General features: G+C 50.2%; 1 protein-coding gene across 1 annotated transcript; it reads left to right on the top strand.

Moving 5' to 3' along the window:
• Nucleotides 1–303: 303 nt before the first annotated feature.
• Nucleotides 304–17,868, top strand: LOC119197975 (ubiquitin-conjugating enzyme E2 E2). Its single transcript, XM_037454725.2, has 6 exons — nt 304–521; nt 2,096–2,279; nt 3,145–3,195; nt 14,122–14,254; nt 15,828–15,975; nt 16,718–17,868. The coding sequence occupies exons 2-6, from the start codon at nt 2,104–2,106 to the stop codon at nt 16,813–16,815; spliced, it is 606 nt and encodes a 201-aa protein (XP_037310622.1). The 5' UTR covers nt 304–521; nt 2,096–2,103; the 3' UTR covers nt 16,816–17,868.
• Nucleotides 17,869–18,766: the final 898 nt, after the last annotated feature.

The raw sequence follows: 18,766 nt of genomic DNA on the forward strand, positions 1-18,766 counted from the left end.
ATCACCGAGGTTTTCAAAGCCCCAAAGCGCTGCTATATTGGGGAGGTGAAGAAAATGCAGGGGGGGGGGGGCAACCATAAAGGCGGAGGAGGGGGGGGGGGTAGTTCCTGTTTACACGCCTGCAGCCACACGGAACGAAACGTGGTCAATTTACGTGCAACAGGCACACACCGACGTCTTCTCTGTTCAGCGCGTTAATCACCGGGGAATCGGGCTACGCGCACCGCGGGTGTCGCGCGAAACCACCTCGCTCTTCGAAATGCAGCGCGCGTGAACGAGCGACGCGCTCACGCGGTCCGGGAGCGCGCGTGGAGGCGGTGCGGGGCTGCCTCGGTTTTTTTTTTTCTTCTTCTTCTTCTTCTTCTTCTTCTTCTTCTGTAATCGCTTTCCTGCCGCTGCTACCTCCAGTTAAAATAGCTGGGACACGGGAGCGAGCAGACGGCCGTGTGAGGGATATACTTTTTTTTCCGGTTACCGTGGGATTACGACGCGGAATTGCAGCATCGACGGCCAGCCGCCAGGTAAAAAAAAAAAAAAAAAAGAAACCGACGCTCGCCGTTAGCCGCCCCTCGTAGACACGCTGAAAGTAAGCAAATGTCCCGTGAAAAGTGTCGTTTGTTTCCAGTGAAGAAGAGGGAGGAGGTGGAGGAAGAGGAGGAGGAGGAGGGAGGTGGTGGTGGTGGTGGTGGATGTGTGGGACGAGCCTCCCTTTGTGCCGAGGCAGGGTCACTGCACTTAAACGCACAATGTGGACACTCCAGAAACGGCGAGGATCCCCGCAACCCCCCGCCCCCCCCCACACACACAACAACACCACCACCACCACCGCCACCCGGCCGCGGAACCGTCCTCCCTCCATCAGCCGCTGACTGTTCGGGACGAGTCCGACAGAAACGCCTTCTTCTCTGCGTATTTTCCATGACTTTTAAGAACACCGAGGCCTGTTCGTTTTTTTTTTTTAAATGACCCCCCCCCCCCCCGGCGGTAACGTAAACCAAAAAAACAAAAACGTTACCCCACCCCCCCCTCACCATCACACCCCCCCCCCCCTCCCCACCGGCCTTGTGACGTTAGCTAGCTCTCGATGCTGTTCTCGGTTGCCGTGGTCGGACGGCTCGCGCGCCCCCCCCCCCCCCGCCGGTTGACCCCTATTGTCTTTTTGTCCCCCCCCCCATAAATGTTGACCCGCCCGGTGGGAAGGAGCATTTTAAACAGACGTCCGTGTTGTTACCAACGTGTCCCCGGGGGCATTGTGTTTTTTTGTTTTTTTTTGACGAGTATAACGAGTGTACCCCGTCATCTCTAACGGCTACCGAACCGGGTACATTTTAGCCGTTGATGTGCCTATCATACACCCCCCCCCCCCCCCCCCCTACACCCACCCCCCCCCCCCCCCCCCCCCCCCAGGGAAGGCGAGCTGTCTTCCGCTTGGATTCATCGTTCGGATTAACTTCGCACATCTTTAGTCGGTCCGGTGTTTACACCACGGCGTTTAAAGTAAACATGTGTAACGTTACATGTATTTGTTTGGGGGGGGGGGGGGGGGGGCATTAACCGGGGAAAATGCTCGCCTTCACGGATGGTCTCCTCATTTCCAAGTGTCCTTTCTGATCTGTCTCCGAGATGTGTGGAGATTGCTTTAGGATTAAATCAGCCGAGCGGGGCTATAAAATATCTATTTCATCCATTTATTACATTTATTAGCTCACACCGTTGACCTCAAACCACAACAATATGCCGTATTTGTTTTAATAAGGAAAAGTGGAGAAAGACGTACGCTGTGTTTTGTGAATCCAGGCCAGTAAATCTACTCCAAACAATGAGCCTGTAATGTGTGTATATATATAATATATATATATATATATTCCCCTTAAACGATTATAAAAGGACAGCCTTGTTATATCCTTTTCAACAAAGGACCCTGTACAGCTGTAATTCATGGCCCCGTAGGCTTTGACGAATGCCTTTTTATGTCGGCTGCTTTTCACTGTACGTTTACTTCACTGACCCAATCTGAACCATGATTAACCCAAACCCAACTAGTTCTACATCACACCATCTTTATTGCTCACAGGTGTGACTTTTTACTTTCCAGGGCCCACGATGTCCAGCGAAGTGCAGAGACCGGACGACAGCCCCAGCACCAGCGGGGGGAGCTCGGACATTGAACAAAGGGAATCGGTACCGCCGGAACATGAGCGCGAGCAAGCGCAGCCCAAAAAGAAGGAGACCAAGATCTCCAGCAAAACCGCCGCCAAACTTTCAACTAGTGCCAAGAGGTAAGAAGAAAGCGCAGGCCCGGCTCCAGGAGGTTGTTTTGTTGAGGTGAAGGCCTCTCCCTCTGCCCTCGGGGTGTGAAGTTATAAAAAAAAAAGAAAGAAAGGACTCAAGTCTCCACCGGCATTGTCCTTTCAAACATCCAGCGTGACACTAAAACCCACAGAGAGGAGGAAGCTGCTTGATGTGGGTCCAAAGACAGCCTGCTTTGTTTGAATAGCTCCACAGCGCTCTCTTCTCTCCCACACCTCCAACACTTACCTCCACTAGTCTCAGCACTTGTACAGCCCCCCCCCCCCATCCCCCGCCCCCCATCCCTTCCCACTCTCCACACAAAAAAAAAGCAAGGAGATGACAGGGTTATTATGCAACCGGCTGGGCAAAGGGTTGAGGGTGGAGCCTGATATTTCCACGGTCTTCCTCTCTGCGTGCCGCCGTCTGAAGTGCTGTGTTTGCGTTGCGGTGCGTAACTCGCACCATGTGACATTCTCCCACAGCGGCCCGGGGTCGCCCTCGTGCCTGATGCTGCGTTTTAATTTTGCCGACGCACTACAGACGATGACAAAGATAACAAAACACCCAAACGAACAAATATTGTACGTTCTACTCATGCTGGAATGACACACTACGCCCTCCATGTGGCCGTAAGTGTACGACTTGCACAGGGATATTCACAATAGGACAGATGCTGGATTGTGGGTCCACGTTGTTAAAGGTGGAAGCAAAAGCGGTACTTGCTTCATCGCGAGATCCAAACACAGACTGTTCGCACGCACACTGAATCGTCCGTTCTTTCTGCTTTCATTATCCTCTGGAGATCCTCCCTCCCACCATTGTGTTTTAAAGAATCAAATCCTTCTCTTCCAGGATTCAGAAGGAGCTGGCAGAAATAACACTAGACCCGCCTCCAAACTGCAGGTAAGAAGATGTTATCTTTTTTTCCCGGCATTTCTCCAATGGCTCATACCGCTGCACGCACAGATGTTCCAGCTGCGGTGGAATTGGCCCCCGAAAAAGGGCTTCTTGCGTCTGCAGGAGGAAAGGCCACGCGGCACTGCACTCCCTTTTGTCTGCGCTCCTGTAATGCTGTTGTCTGTGGGGTTTTTTTTTTTCCGTTTGAGATGTTAATCTCTGCTGGATTACGGTGATCGCAGCGCATTCTGCCGCTGTTGTGGCTGCTGCACAATGCACGTTGTCTAGCGTGCGGCCCGTCGGATCACAGTGGTATTGTTGCCCCGAAACGGTTGAAAATGATCCGCAGTGTGACTTTAAAAAAAAGCTGTTTCGATTTTCGTGTGGTGCCCGTACCCCTCCCCCTCCCCCTCCCCCTCCCCTTCTCCCCTCACTCTGCTGGGGATTTGCCACGGACAATGGTTATTGTGTGCTGCTGTCGTGGCTCGCAGCTCCTTTTTTGAGGGAGCGATGTGGTGGCGATGGAGTGGCACGCCACACGTGCACCGCTCTGTCTTGACAGGGAACCCGTCACTGATTAGTAGCTGTTTTTTAACGCAGCGCGGCGATTGCTCCCCGAATTTAGCATTCGGCTGCGAAATAATGCTCGGGCTGGTAATGTCGGCGAAGGCCAGATGGGTCCAGCTAAAAAGATCAAGCCCAATCTTTTTCCAAACCAGCCAGCAGCACTCGCTCCAACTCCAGGCGCCGTCGGCCACTCCCCCCAAAGTTCTTTTATATTTATGAACGTGAACAAAGAACGATGCCATCGTTGGTGCTAGCAGCTTGTGGAAGACTTGGGGGAAGAGCATGGTGTCTTGATCCAATGAGACAAATGTGACAACATAGCCAAAGCCCAAGAAGGAAGAAGAAGGAAAAAAAAGGTTGTCGACCTTTACCAGATTGTGGATTCTTGCGGGAGATGCTGATGTTTTAGGACCAATTGTGGACCGGGTGCGTTAGTTCGAAGAAACCTGCTTAAAATGATTAGGGAAAACGGCTTTGTGTGACTCATCTGGCGATTTGGAATTACTTTGCCCCGGACGGCCGTGTTTATTGCATGAATTAATCATCGTCACAGCCTCACCGTCATTAACGATAAACATTGAGCTAACCTTTTCATCCCAGCTCACAGTCCATCTTTTTTGTTTGTTATTGTACCGCGGGCTAAATAAGATGTTTTCCTTGAGGACTCTAATCTATTTCAATACAACACCCCCCCCCCCCACACACACACACACTTCTCCCTCCCTCCCCCCTCCCCACAATGTAGGTTGGCTCACATAAAGGATTTAGCTGGAGGACACGAGTAAGTCATTTGAAAGTAAAATAATCGCTAGCGGAAATTTCACAGTCGCCGTCTTAGTGGGGGAACTAGTTGCCTGGGAAACAATTAAGCTTCTTCAAGATAATCCCTCTCTCTCTCTTTCTCTCTCTCTCTCTCTCTGTGTTTGTGTGTGTCCTTTTCTGTACCCTCTAAAATGATAGCAAAATCTAATAATGTCTTTACTGTGATGCAGCCAAATAGATTAGCCCTATGTTAACAATGACGGGGGGGGGGGCGCGCGCGCTGCATCAAACATTTAATTTCCCATGCAAACGATCACAGCCCCATTTAGGTCTCTCCTGCATGAAGGGGCGCGCACGGTGGAGCTGGTGTTGTCATGTATGTCCTCCTTCTCCCCCCCCCCCCCAGCATGGAAAGGTTATTCTCTCTCCCTGCAACAAATGGCGTCTCTGCCCCCCCCCCCCCCCCACCCCCTCTCCCCATCCGGCAGGCAAATGAAGAGTGGTGTTAAAGACATTCATTTTGGCACATCTCAACAAACGCTGGGATGGAATTGGTGGCGGGGACGGGAGGCGTAGGAGGAGGGGGGGGGGGGGGGGGGCTGCTCATCTGTGTCTCGGCTGAGGAGCCCCACTGACCCCGCCGCCACTTTGTCCCGGTTTAGGGGGAATTTGGCGTCTCGGTCACGTCGGTCGTGCTCTGCTTCCTGACACGTGGAGCCTCTTCGGGTGCTGGAGCGCTCTGCTCCGTGTCTCGCGGTGTTGTCGGAGCCAGCGCGCACCCCCCTCAAGGCGCCTTGGACGTGTTGAGGATCCGTTTTAGTGACACATCCGCGGCGGCAGGCGCCCAATCGTTGAGCTAATAGAAAGCGCGCGCCTCGTCCTCCAAGATCCACCTTGGGTTGTTAACCCTCGGCAGCCTTTAATAACTGTTCTTCCAACAACACCCTTGCGTTCTGACAATGAGAGCTCTTTATGTTGATGCTTATTTTGTTTCCAATCTCCATGCCGTGACTGAACACATGTTTTTTATTTTGTTTTGTTTTTTTTAAGCGCTTTGTCACAACTTGGGGAAAAAAAGGCAAGCTAGTATCATAAACGTGTCTCGGAGCTCTATCTCACTCGCAGCATAGTGACAGCTCGCTTGTCACCTTGGCGGTAGTCATGCATCAAACCAACAGGAGCACGTTGAAGCCCAAGAGGATTTGACATGGCAATTATTCTCACTGTCAAGTATTTACACTTTCAAGTATATTGTACAGGCAGCTTGTGCTTTTATCATTTTTATTAATACAGGCAGTTTTTGAGAGGAACAGTGTTTGTTTGTTTTTTTCTAGATATCTGTGCTGCTTGTTACGTTGCAGTAATAAAACTGAGAATACATTTAGGATTAGATGAACTGAAAGGGCAAGTTCTAGATGCTTAACATCCTGAAATTAGGGGTGCAGCTGACAATTCACTTTCACAATCGACTGATCTGAACAGTTTCCTGAAGCCCAAAATGACAATAAGTGCCGGGTAAGTCCAACCAACTGTCAAAAACCCCAGAGATATCAGATACAATGACATGAAAAGCGGATAATCCTCACAATTTGACAAGCCTACAGCAATGGATGTTTGGTATTTTTGTCAGATAAAATGAGTAAAAACCATTATGGAACTTGGCGGATTTGAGCTTTATCTGAATTGGTTCAAATATCCTGTCAGTCCAGGACCGCAAGAACAACAATAGTGATTCTTCAACTGCCTTATCTCTCATTTCTGCCCAACCCGCATTCCACGTTTCATTCGCTCCCGTCATAGAAAAGAAAAAAATGTAAAAGTCTTGTCCAATTTCCGAACTCCTATTTTCAATCTTGTGCTTTGCACAGCGGCTGCGGCCTAATTACGGTTGCTACGCCGTCGATGGTAATTTGCTGTTCGGGGGAGGGGCTTAGCAAACGGTCACTTCTTCGTGATGTCGGGCCTCCTCCGCTCCTTTCTAGCACAGCTGTAAACTTTCTTGAAAACAAACGGCCCTCTCTGCTCCGTGAACTTGACTCGCGTGATGTAATGCCACCATGGTGCCCAAACCCGGAGCGTTCACTCCCCAATGACATCACGCAAGCAGCGAGGGAACGGCCTCTTCGCAAAACACACACACACACACACACACAGATGCCCCCCCCCCCCCCTGATGGACTCAGCAGTTCGTGCTGCGGCTCGGGGGCGGGGGGGATTCTCAGCCAGTGACACACCCTGCATCATTTTTCACAGCTTTGCCATTAAGCACAGCAGGGAGGGTTATCCATATTCATGAGGGGGCGGAGGGATGCAGACCGGGGGGGGGGGGGGGGGGCGGAGGGACAAGCCGCAGGAATACCACCCGGTTGTGCATGAGTCGCTGCGTTCGTGATCCGGGACGCCAGTGAGAAGCGAACAGAACCAGCCGAAGCTTTAGTCGATGACTTGACCTTGGAGGAATCGTCCCTAATCGATGTCGTGTTCCATCATCACCGCCTTCATGAATATTGATGAGTTCCAGGCACCGGTCCGCGTCTGACGACGGCGTGCGCGTGACCTTTGAGTGGGGGGGGCTTCGTTCGTCGACAGCAGAACGCCGAAGACCTTCATGGGGGGCACCGCTTCAGAATCTGAATCGCTTTGTTCACCATGCGGGAAACGGACAAAAACGTGACCCCGACGGAGCCGATCGGACGTTTGCCCCTGGCAGAAGGCATTTGTTGTGGACACAGCGGTGAAGAGCGGCTGTGGAAGTTTTAAAAGCATGTATAAGCTTACTTATTTAAAAACAGAAAGAAGCACATCCTCCCAGTGTAGATGTTGCTTGTAAAGAATGGTTTTACATTCTAGGATTTCTGAACTCCAACCATTATTCTCACTGTAACGGACAGGAAATGAACAGTTCACCGTAAATGTATTATATCTTGAAAAAACAAATATTCTATCTCATATCACACCTCAAAATGAAGTCGTGGCTGCGTGCAGCAGAAGGACATGATGGCGTGCAGATGGAGCGTACCAGATTGGCGCCATTCTCCTCGCACCTACGAAAGCATCTCCTGCAAAAACCGCTCCCTTCACCAGGCGCACCGCTGCGCCTTCATTCATTTCCCCCTCACGCAGAGTCGAGAGCGGGGAAGGAATAAAAAATGTTCCCGTGGAGGCGGGTTTAATTCATCCTCCGTGTTTCCCGCCGCCGCACTCGTTTTTACAGCGAAAAACGCCGCGCTGCCTAATTCATGCGTGTTGTTGTGGAACTCTCGATGTCCCCGTTTGGTGGTTTTCAAGCAAACATTTGTCCAGAATGTTTATGAATGGGTTTGCACTGGGGGGGAGGGGAGGGGGGGGGGGGCGGCTGAATGGTATTCTGACAGGAAAGCAAACGGAGGAATCTTTTGGCAGGCGAGGCAGCACGCAAACCTCGAAGTAAACAACGGCGCGCACGGCCGCCCATTAGCACTGTGAGATCTCCGAGGCCGATAGACGCCCCCCCCCCCCTCAAGTCCCAAATCACCGCCCCTGCCGGGTCCTTGGTGACATTTGCCGACCAAGGGGAGCGAGAATGTGAAAACTCATCTGGTTGTTCACGTAGAGGTGAATAATAACCAGTGGATAACATCTGCTAGGAACACCCTGCGTCTCTGTGCTGATTGGTTACAGCGTCACGTGTGTGTACCCCCCCCGCTAACGTGGCCGGTGATAAGTCGGTTCCCCTCGGGCCACGGGGCCAATTGGCGGCCCAGAGTGTTTTTAGTGGAGGTGGGCCAAAGGGGGGTCTCTAATTATAGCTGAAGAGACGCGGGGCTGTGAAATAAAAAAATTATACATTTTATATATATATATATAGGCCTGGTATTCTTGACTAAATTAGGTTCTAAATTGCAAGAGGCTGCAATTTTGTCTCAGAGGCAAATCCGTTCTTTTAGCCGTTTCCTGTCCTGAAGCGGTGTTCCTCTGAATCCCTGGACTGCGCTGCAATCTGCATGTCAGCACAAATCCTGCTTGTTTTACTCATGCAAAGCAAATGTTTATAATTACCCCCTCGGAAAAGACCCACACACACTTTAATTTGCTCGGAAGAGGTTACCATCCGCATCAGTTGTGATTAAAATCTCCGGCCTGGTGCTCTTCGAATGTTTTTCCTTTTCTGCCAAAATAGTGCAACTTTGCCGCGAGGGTCACGATGTTTCCTCATTAGTGAAACCAAACCTATTTTTAATCTTCTTGGTTTTTTTCGGTGTTGTTTTCAGTTGCCTCGTCATGCGTTCACCCTCGGAACGCCGAGTGATATTCGTATGACTCGGCATGTTGTGCTGTTCTCCTTCACGCAAAGCCTGTGTGTTATTGTACAGATACTCGCTTTGCACTATTCATCTCCAGCCAGAGGCAAACACTTGCACCGCGTCAGAAGAAGAAGAAGAAGAAATGCTTAACCGCCTCCAAAATCGTTGCCGTACCCCAAGACGGCCCTTTGCTGGATTCAAACCGAAGGCTGAGAGAAATGAACAGATCCCCCCCCCCCCCCTTGCCCCCCCACCAACAACGCCCTCTCGTGCTTTACTTACAGCTCCTTAGCTGGGACAAACTTCAAACCCTCTTCCTCGATTCAATTGCCTCCTGTGAGAATAACATTGTGCTGTTCCCTTTCCACTTGGAAAGCACGCAACCACCTACGCACCGACTCCCCCCCCCCCGCCCCCCCCCGTTGCTGAATAAGACCGTCCGGACAGTAATTGCAGATTTCATTGGACACACGGCCAATAAAAGGCTTGATTTAAAAAAAAAAAAAAAAAAACGTGTCATTTGAGATTATAAAGGCCAGAGGAAGGAGGTGTCGCTTTGGCCGTTGAGCGGCACAGTAATTGGTCCTGGGGCTCTATTGTGGTCGGTGGTCGGTGGTGGGGGTGGCAGTTGGGGTGGGGGCTGCATTGCGTCATTAAAGTTCCTCTTCCCGAAAGCAGCGGCAGCCACGCGGAAAGAAAAGAAGATCTCAAGCGAGCGGCGGTGCCATTAGGAGACTTAACCGCCCGCAGATAATGGCTTTGCTTGTGCACGGCTGTGTTCACAAGCCCCCCCAAAATCCCACTGATTCTCCTTCAATTACGTCTTTGCACTCCTCCCCCGTTTTATCTCTCCGCTCCCTCGGAGCAGCTCTGGGCTCAGACGGGTGTTTACCTGCTCGCCGCTCCGGGATCGCGCCGCCGACGCGCTCGCTCTGTCCAGCGCCCTCGTCTCTTTCTCCAGTCACGTTCTCCGTCCTGACCTTTTTTGTGTTGTTCCGATCGTTTGTGTGTAACCTAATCTCTGCGTATCGAACGAATCCCTCTCTTCAGATTTACAAGTTTCCCAGAGCAGCATCGAGTTTCACCACAAATCTTAATGCCTGCAAGCCTGGACAATTTCTTTGTTACGACTTGGTAATAACTGTTTTTTTTTTAAAAAAAGACCTGCTCTCTTGTGACCTGTGCAGCCGTCTTTCTGGAGGAGTTTACACAAGCATGACTCTCTTTAACGGTTTTGTCTTTGTAAGAGTTTATTCTGGGTGGTCGTTGCGTTGTTTTTCGGGGGATCGAAAATGGGAGTTTCAGCCTCTTCTTTCCTCCCCTTGTAAGTATTCATTTACCTCCACGAATCCCCCTGCGATTGGTACATCTCTCTCATCAACTTAACTGGAGCTCTGATGTGTGTGTGGGAGCCGGCCTCTGGGTGACAAGATAGCGTTGGCAATTTTTCTTTCTTGTAGAGTGGCCCAGCTCTCAAGATAAAGGATATCATTTTTTTCTCTCGCATCGGCATCAATGACTATGAGGGTGATTAAATGGTCACCCCCGGGTCTCACGTACCGCACTGCATCGTGGGGAGAAAAGGTCATCCAATATATATGGAAATTATCACTGCCGTCTTTATTATGGGGCCACAGCTTGGATAGTTTTCCGGAAGAGAAAATGAAAGGGGGAAAAAAATATATTTATATGCGTTAAAGGGTTCCTTTTTTATATTTGAAGAAGAAAATGTTTTCTTAATCCCAGAGCCCAGGAAAGCGGTCTCGGGTCGGTCCAATCTTTCTCCGCCTCATCGGCCGATGAGTCTTGCTCGGGGTGGAACTCTGAGCAAGGTCAGTGTTGGATGTAATCACTCACCAAGGAGACTCTATGGCGACCCGGCGCTACATTTAGGGAGGGGAAGGGCTGCATGGAAATGTTCACTCAAACCTTATTTTTGTCAGTGTCGTGAATGAGATGAACGTCCATGAAGGGCAATGCTCATGCGAACAAACCTTTGCATCAAAATAAGACGTTGTCATTAAAAGAGGCTCCTCGGAGAAAAATGAAAACGTAAGGGAACCTTTTACCCCAAATTGGATCAACCAATCACTGCTCTCGCTTTCACGCTGTGCTACATTCCTGCTGACTAGTCATCACCTTGAAATGAAACTCTTTACACCTGCTTTTATTCACTTTGGTTTCACCTGTCTCCTCTGCAGTAAATTATTGCCACAATTCCTAAGATATATTATATTATTACTACAATACTTAAGTTAGAGTGGGATTTTAAACATTGGTCTGTTATTAATGTTACGATTTTATTTCCTTCAACAGCAAACTTTCTGTTTTAGGTAACAAAAATAAATAGATTTGCAACATTGATATTACAGTTCATGTAACGCAATTGCGATACTACACATATTGTGTCAGGCTGTCATTATATAAAGTAATATATCTCTCAGGATTTAAACATGCTCAAGGATCAGGACTGTTTATTTGGACATGTAATCACAAGATGATTAAATGAATGAAAGGAAATTTGAAACAACTGTGTGTGTGTGTGTGTGTGTGTGTGTGTGTTGGAGCTCCGTTATGCCGAGCTGTCACAGTGGCCCCCTGCTGTGAGCGTAATCTCTGAGGACAAAGCAGTGGTGAGACTCTCACTGACAGCCGCACCCCAACCTACCCCCGGACCCCTGCTCCACATGACCCAAATGCTCAGTGAATCACGCCATTTGGCCGACGGTGCACGCGCAGATGTTGCGCCGACTCCCGCGCGGCGGCGGCGGCGGCGGCAGCCTCCGAGCGGCTCGCACCGCGTGACCGTGACGACGCGCCTGAAGAAAAGCACAGAGAAACTAATGCGTGCGTTTTTATTGTGGCGTTCTTGTTCACGCCGCTGTTGACTTTGCTGATTGGAGGGAGCAGAGTGTGCTGGATAGCTAATGACCAGGGGGTCAAGGGGTCTGCGGCTGTTTGACGGCTGCCGTTAAGCACGCGTCAGTTAAAGCCCGGCCAGTGGCATCTGGTGGGAAGCGCCCCGCCGAGGCCGCCTCGCAGCCAGTCACCCTCTCGGATACCTTCACACCCAGCTGCAACAAAGCGCCGCAGGATCGGTGGTGGGGGGGGGGGCGCGCGGGGGTTGGGGAGGGGTCTCCGAGCGACCGCCAGCGGTGGCATTCACTTTGTGCCATTGACTCGGCCATTATCCACAGCTGCGGTTGTCAGATCTCGCCTCCGTCTCTTATCTTGCCATCGCATCCGAGCTTCTGTCGCGGCCGCAATCTGGCCGGCCTTCGAGAGGAGGTGAGCATCTGCTTTCATTGGATACGTGTGGAAATGGAATAGTCGTTAAAGAGGTTTTTAAACCGTGCAGCGGTAATGAAAGTGTTGCCTTGAGGCGTGTGTGGCACTGAAGGGTGGGGGGGGGGTGGGGGTCGCCTTGAGCGAAGAAAGTAGGCCTTCTATGGCGTGTGGCTGGAAAAAGGGGGCGGACGCGTTGGCGTAGGTGTGTTTCTTCAGGTACAGATGAGACACGAGAGATCATCCAGTTCAAGTAACAGATCCATGAATCTGAAGGCGAATCCGTGAACACAAGTTATGAGCTAGTTTTAAGTCTTCTTCAATATAGCATCATGTAGACAGATGGATGAGCTGGAAGCGGCTTTCAGCGGCCAATAGACCCCTCTGTCAAGTTGGTTTTGTTACTAATTTGCTATTTTTACATTATGAAATGATTAGTCCCAGCTACAGCTAATAATAAATAATAATGATTTATTAATTCATCAAAGAACCCCTATGACTCATTCATATTTTCATTTCATTTAGTTTGACACATTTATTTTGGCAGCCTCACAGCATCATGTCACAACCTCATCCAATCCCATCCCATGATGGAAATATCGGATTCCTCCGCTCCAACTGAACTTCACTGAAAGGCAACAGAAGAACGGCTGAACGTGACGGGCTTTTAACTGTTGGCTATCGAAGCTCCGCGTCTGTCTCCGGGAGCCGGTGCCTCCTTGTCGTTTCCGAGGTCACTTCCCGGAGTCCGTTCAGAGCGCAGAACGCACCACAGTTTGTTTGGCAGAGGGAGACGAATGAATGTGAACGAGTCCTTTCACACCTGTTTTGACAGCGAGTGTTTACGCTGAGAGCAGCAGCTCAAGTAGTGGCTTCACAGAGCCCAGTGCTCTGTACGCGTCTCCTTCTTATCGACCAACAGCGCCCGGCGGTCCCTCCACATCCTTTGCTTTTGTCATTTCATGTTACACCCCCCCCCCACAAAATCAAATATTTCCTTTTTGTGCCCGGAAACACACGAGGTCCAGATTGACGACAACGCCGTATTTGGAAGGAATTCCCCAAGAGAAGTGATCACAACCGGCTCATCGAAGAAGGCCTCGATTGAGGGTGTGAGGATATTAGTCATTTGCATGTGTTGACGCTGAAGGACGAAGGAAATGTCTTCTTTCCACGAGGGGGGGGAAAAGGATCTGTTTTTATCAGCTAGGCGCAAACAACAGCGTTTGAGGTTATTACACAAATCTCTGCCTGAGATTACGGGTTCACGTCTGAACAAAGGTGAACAGTAAAGCTAAATCCTGTGTGTGTGTGTGTGTGTGTGTGTGTGTGTGTGTGTGTGTGTGTGTGTGTGTGTGTGTGTGTGTGTTAAACACCACCCCAGGTACTCGGATGAAATGGGAGGAATTGTTCGTCGTCCCGGGCTTTGTGATCCGGACATTGTCCCGCTCGACCCCCCACCCCCCCCACCCCCCCACCCCCTGGCCCCGTGCCAGCCCGGCGTCTTACCACAAACGACCCGTGGGGGGAAGGGAGGGAGCCCTTAATATGGAAATAGCATTAATTACTGCGGCTAAACAACAGATGCGACCTTCAGCCTCCAATCTGGCAAAATACTCAACTCGTGAATGAAGGCTGAAATATGGAATCGTGTTGGTCGCTTGCCCTGTAAATATCTCGTTGGTTTTTACTGGTTCACTGCTGTGTGTGTGTGTGTGTGTGTGTGTTTTGTATTTGTTTGCGTACTTCTAACTCACAAAAGCAGCGAAATCTAATCTAAATATAAAGATAACCAAAATCCTACTAAAATAGCCTTGAAACTCCCCCCCCCCCCCCCCACTGCTTTGGCATTTCCCCAAATCTTCGCCATTAGCTTGTCATAAGCGCCTGCGTTCACCGCATGAGCGCCCGCCCCCTTCCCCCGCCACTACCGACCCCCCCCCCCAAAGTTACTCTCAGTCCGAAGTCGGCAGTTTGAAGTCGGGTCCAATGCGGCGATCAGCATATTAACACGTCTTTTGTTTCAATTTTCCAGCGCCGGCCCCAAAGGAGACAACATCTACGAGTGGAGGTCGACCATCCTGGGCCCCCCGGGCTCCGTGTACGAGGGAGGCGTCTTCTTCCTGGACATCGCCTTCACGCCCGACTACCCCTTCAAACCCCCCAAGGTCGGCGTCCAGTAGACACCACTGTTTAGAAAGACATGTATTACTTGTTGTGCGATTTCAGTGCTATTATTCTCCCTTTTGTGTGGGTTTTTACAAAGTTCTAGCCAGGGAAACGCATGGAAGGATCAAAGGATCAAGAACAAAGAGAAAAGTGTTCATTTGGATGGATTTTTCTTCAGAGGAAGGGTGGCTGAAAGTACCAGACGTCAGTCACTGATCTGGTGCAGACACTGAAGCCGACACTGGTGATGAACGGACGCAGGGGGGCGGCGGCGTGACGCGGGGACGTGAGGCGGGGACGTGACGGGGGGACGTGAGGCGGTGCAGCTCACTACGTCGTGGTTGTGACTCCGGCCTTTTTGAGCTCAAGTCCCGAGCCGATCTGCAGAGGGCTTCTAGGGGGGTCGAGTGGACGACGCGCACACCGTCGGGGCCAGTCGCCCTTTAGTTTGCCGTGCTCCCTTTCACTTGGGCTCCATTTTCTGAAGCCCCCCCCCCCCCCCGCTGCCCCTTCTCTCTCTCTCTCTCTCTCTCTCTCTCTCTCTCTCTCTTTGTGCTGTGTAACCACCATCTCCGTGTTTGACAGCGGACTCAAACAAATCCACAGGCTGCGGCCCAGCTTTCTGTTGCCAGAGGGGCTTGAGTGTTTCCGCCCCCCCCCCCCCCCCCTTTTACCCCTAACGCACTCTGATCCTCGGCCAAACCCCTCCACACACACACTCACACCGAACCCTTTGGCCTGTAGCTGCCACACACACACACTCCCCCTGCTACACAAGTGCTCCGGTGAAGCTCGGTCGCTAAAGGCACTCAGACCCCCCCCCCCCCCCCCCCCCCCTCCCAGCCCGGGGGGCTTTAGATCCAGAAAACTCCGAAAAGAGAAACAAGAGCTGACAAGTTCGTCAGGTGGATATGTTTGTGAACTAGTGCCAGGAGAGAGGATCTCTGTCTGGAGCTGGTTATTTTTAACGTCCTGCCCTTGAGTGGGTTTTTTTTTTGTGGGGGGGTGTAATGCCAATTAGAGGTCAGGACGGCCAGATGTTGGTGATTGGAGTGGCGGGGGGGGGGGGGGGGGGGGCAAACAGGGGTGTCGAGTGTCAGAACCAAGCACATGTGAAGCTCGATGTCAGAGCCCGGACGGACGACCTAAACAGCCGAGGGGGGCCCTCGGGGGGGGGGGGGGCGGGGGGGCACAGATTCATGAATGAATTCATTCTGCTGCTTGACCCGTGGCTTCTTCATCACAAGGCCGAAGATTGCAGGTACAATAAATCAACAACAGGGGGGAGCGTTATTCAGCATGTTACGGGAAGCGGTTTATTGAGACGACTCGAGGAATAAATGAACATGCCTGTGCTGGGGTCCAATATTCAAGGTGCAAACCAAATGGTTTTACACCACGCTGCCCTCTGTTGGTGTGATTTATGGAAGTAGTTGAATAAGTAGTGGAATACAATCATTTAACGTGCGTTGTGTGGGATGTTCCTCACTGGAGGGAATCCATGGCAGGCGTCCTGATATGAATCTTCTTGCATTTATCGGCCTCTAAACCGTTGTGTCCGTGTGCCCTCAGGTGACCTTTCGCACAAGGATCTACCACTGCAACATCAACAGCCAGGGGGTGATCTGCCTGGACATCCTGAAGGACAACTGGAGCCCCGCCCTCACCATCTCCAAGGTGCTGCTGTCCATCTGCTCCCTGCTCACAGACTGTAACCCAGGTAACCTCAGCATCCCTTCATCTTTCCTGGGGTTAGGTCCGTGGGGCTCTCCGGAGTGGTCGCCCAGCGCGTCCTTTTGCTTAAGGACAAAATGATGTTTTCTGACTAATAACGGCGTAATAAGTACCGCTGCCTGTGGCCAATTCAGAGCCCAGTTGTTACTCGTCTGCCGCCGACAGATTGTTGGCACAGTCGCCGGCCCGATGTTGAAAATGATGAAACCACATTTCCTCGGCGCTGAAGAAAAGTGAGCAGCTGGCGGCGGAGGAGATCCGCAATAAGTGAATGATGAAAAACTGATATGGTCAGCGATATGGATCATTTGTCCTTTCACCGTTTTGGCCTTAGAACAAAGAGCGCTAGTGCACGCTGCTATATGAGCTGTAATTGGGTCAGCGGGCCCAAAGATGAACATTTAGTGCCGTCTTACATGAAGACGACAGATGGGAAAGTACAGGGAACTCTCTTGCGAGGTGGTGTTTTTATTGGCCTCTCCACAAAAACTCTACCAAGTTGGGTTGTCTCTGCCTTTTTAATACGATTCACTGGTTTTTGATGCAGCTTTTTTTTGAGACGGTGTAATCAAGTCTACTTGAAGGTCACAGTAGAATGAATGCTGTTTACATAATCTGGGCCCGAGACGATGGAAACGCTGGACTGGAGGACGGTTGACGGTGAGTGATTGATTGATTGACACTCCCTGATTTTAAATATTCTCTCTCTCTGCCTTTGTATCTTTCAGCCGACCCTCTGGTGGGAAGCATCGCCACACAGTACCTGACCAACAGAACAGAGCATGACCGAATAGCCAAGCAATGGACGAAGAGATACGCCACATAGACCACCAACACCCTCCCCCCCCCCCCCCCCCCTTCTTTACCTCCCTCGCCCGCCACTGTACCTCTCTCTACCTCTCTCTCTCTCTCTCTCTCTCTCTCTGTCTCTCACCCGTAAGGCCTTCACACAACGGGGGCGTGACAAATCAAACGACACAGTAATACAAATATTTTGCCAGCTATCCGGATCTCCTTGATCATCGATCCCGTTGTCTTTCTGTTGCGTCGCCTACACCACTGTAAGCCGTCCTCGAGTCTCTCTTTTTAAGCGTCATTCTTTGAGTGAGTTTTTCGTTCCCTCTGCTGAACAATTGCGGTGTACATACTGAGGGCTTTTATTGTGGAAGGTGAGAGCAGAAGGAGGGGATGTGGTCGGCCTTTGTCGAAGGTCGAAAGGTGCAATGACGTTTGCTGTCGGGGGAGGGGGGTGGGGGGGGGGGGGGGGCTCTGACTATGGAGCCTCTGTGTTGTAGTTTCACAACCCGTTCCAGGAAAAGAAAATTTGCGACGAGTCTTTTCGCCGCGTGATATTCGTGTTCTGTACTCGCCAACGTTTCTACGTGCAAATGAATCGCACAAATGCCCCCAGTGTGTTAAGGCCTTCAGTCTGTCAAAGCACACTCACTAAGTGCAACAGAAAACCTGCCTTCATCACCTTCCTCCTCCTCCTCCTCCTGCTTAATATTTTATCTTCCTTTTCTGTGTAAAAAAAAAAAAAAAAAAAACGTCTTTTGTTCCCTGTTGACTTGAAAGCTTCTTTTTTTTTTTATACAGAGTAGATTGGGATTTTTATTTTCCAATGTTGGAAGTATTGTATTGGAGAAAAGAAAGAAGAAAAAAAAATCACAGAATATTATAAATACCATACGCATTGTCCTCCTGCTATACAGTATGTATTCTCATTTTTCTTAGCGGCACCTGGAACAAACATGCAGAATATTATGCTTTTACTTGTTTTTTTGTTTTTTTTTGTATTTTGTCATCAGTATGTTACCTGCATGGAACAGGAAGCTTCGCGTCAATGGATCCTTCATGCTTTTTAAAACTTCCTCTGATTTTGTTTGTACTGTATGTATTTTTTCAAAGGCTTTTGAGGCAGACCACAAAAGTATAGGTCTCCCTGTGAAAGAGGCAGGTCTTGTATATTTACTGGCTACCCGCCACCTCTGCAATTGTAGAGTGGTTTGTTGTGCACTCGTATTACTGAAGCACCCAATAAAACACACTGTGGTTGGCTTGTGAGAAAAAGAAGAAAAAAAACGCTCGACTCAGTCTGGGATTTTGTGTTGGATCTTCATTCACGGCTCAGGACTCTCACACACATGATTGTAAAACTTTACGCGCTCAATTGCACTAAACGTTATCAGATAGCTGCTCTAGTCTGGGTGTGGCTCATTATGACTCCTCCCGTATTGTGTTGCTTTTATTATCTCTAAAAAGCAGGTGTGGTGTTTTCACGTCAGCAGGGTATTGCAGAAGCACATGAATGGATCTCTAGGAATTTCTTTTTATTCTGTAGACGGGAAAGACATTGGGCTGTTGATGCATTAGTCACGCCCCGACATGCTGTGCGTGAAATGTGTGCACGTGGTCATGGAGTTTGTGGCCTGCAGAGTAGCGCTTCACGGTTATGCAAGGAAATCTACCTCAAAAGACCTTCGTCCCATCGCCTAAAACGCAGCGGTGCAATCGGCCCGCTGTCACACAATCGTTACAGATTTAGCCGGGTTCTGTGAATTTGGAGACGGTCATGACTAAACATGTACATGTGATGCCCTGAGAGGTTGGAAGGAAATATACGCTGGCATTAGCAGAGTTAGCACATCATTAACTCTCTTTACCACTTCTCTGTAGGACTGTAAATGCATGCTGCTTCTTCTTTTCAGTGATTGTAGTAAAAAAAAAAACAGCCACCCGGCTTTACAGCAGCAGTATTTCTTTATTTTATTAACTTC

The sequence above is a fragment of the Pungitius pungitius genome, chromosome 11 (genome assembly GCF_949316345.1).
Source record: "Pungitius pungitius chromosome 11, fPunPun2.1, whole genome shotgun sequence".
Lineage (NCBI taxonomy): Eukaryota > Metazoa > Chordata > Actinopteri > Perciformes > Gasterosteidae > Pungitius > Pungitius pungitius.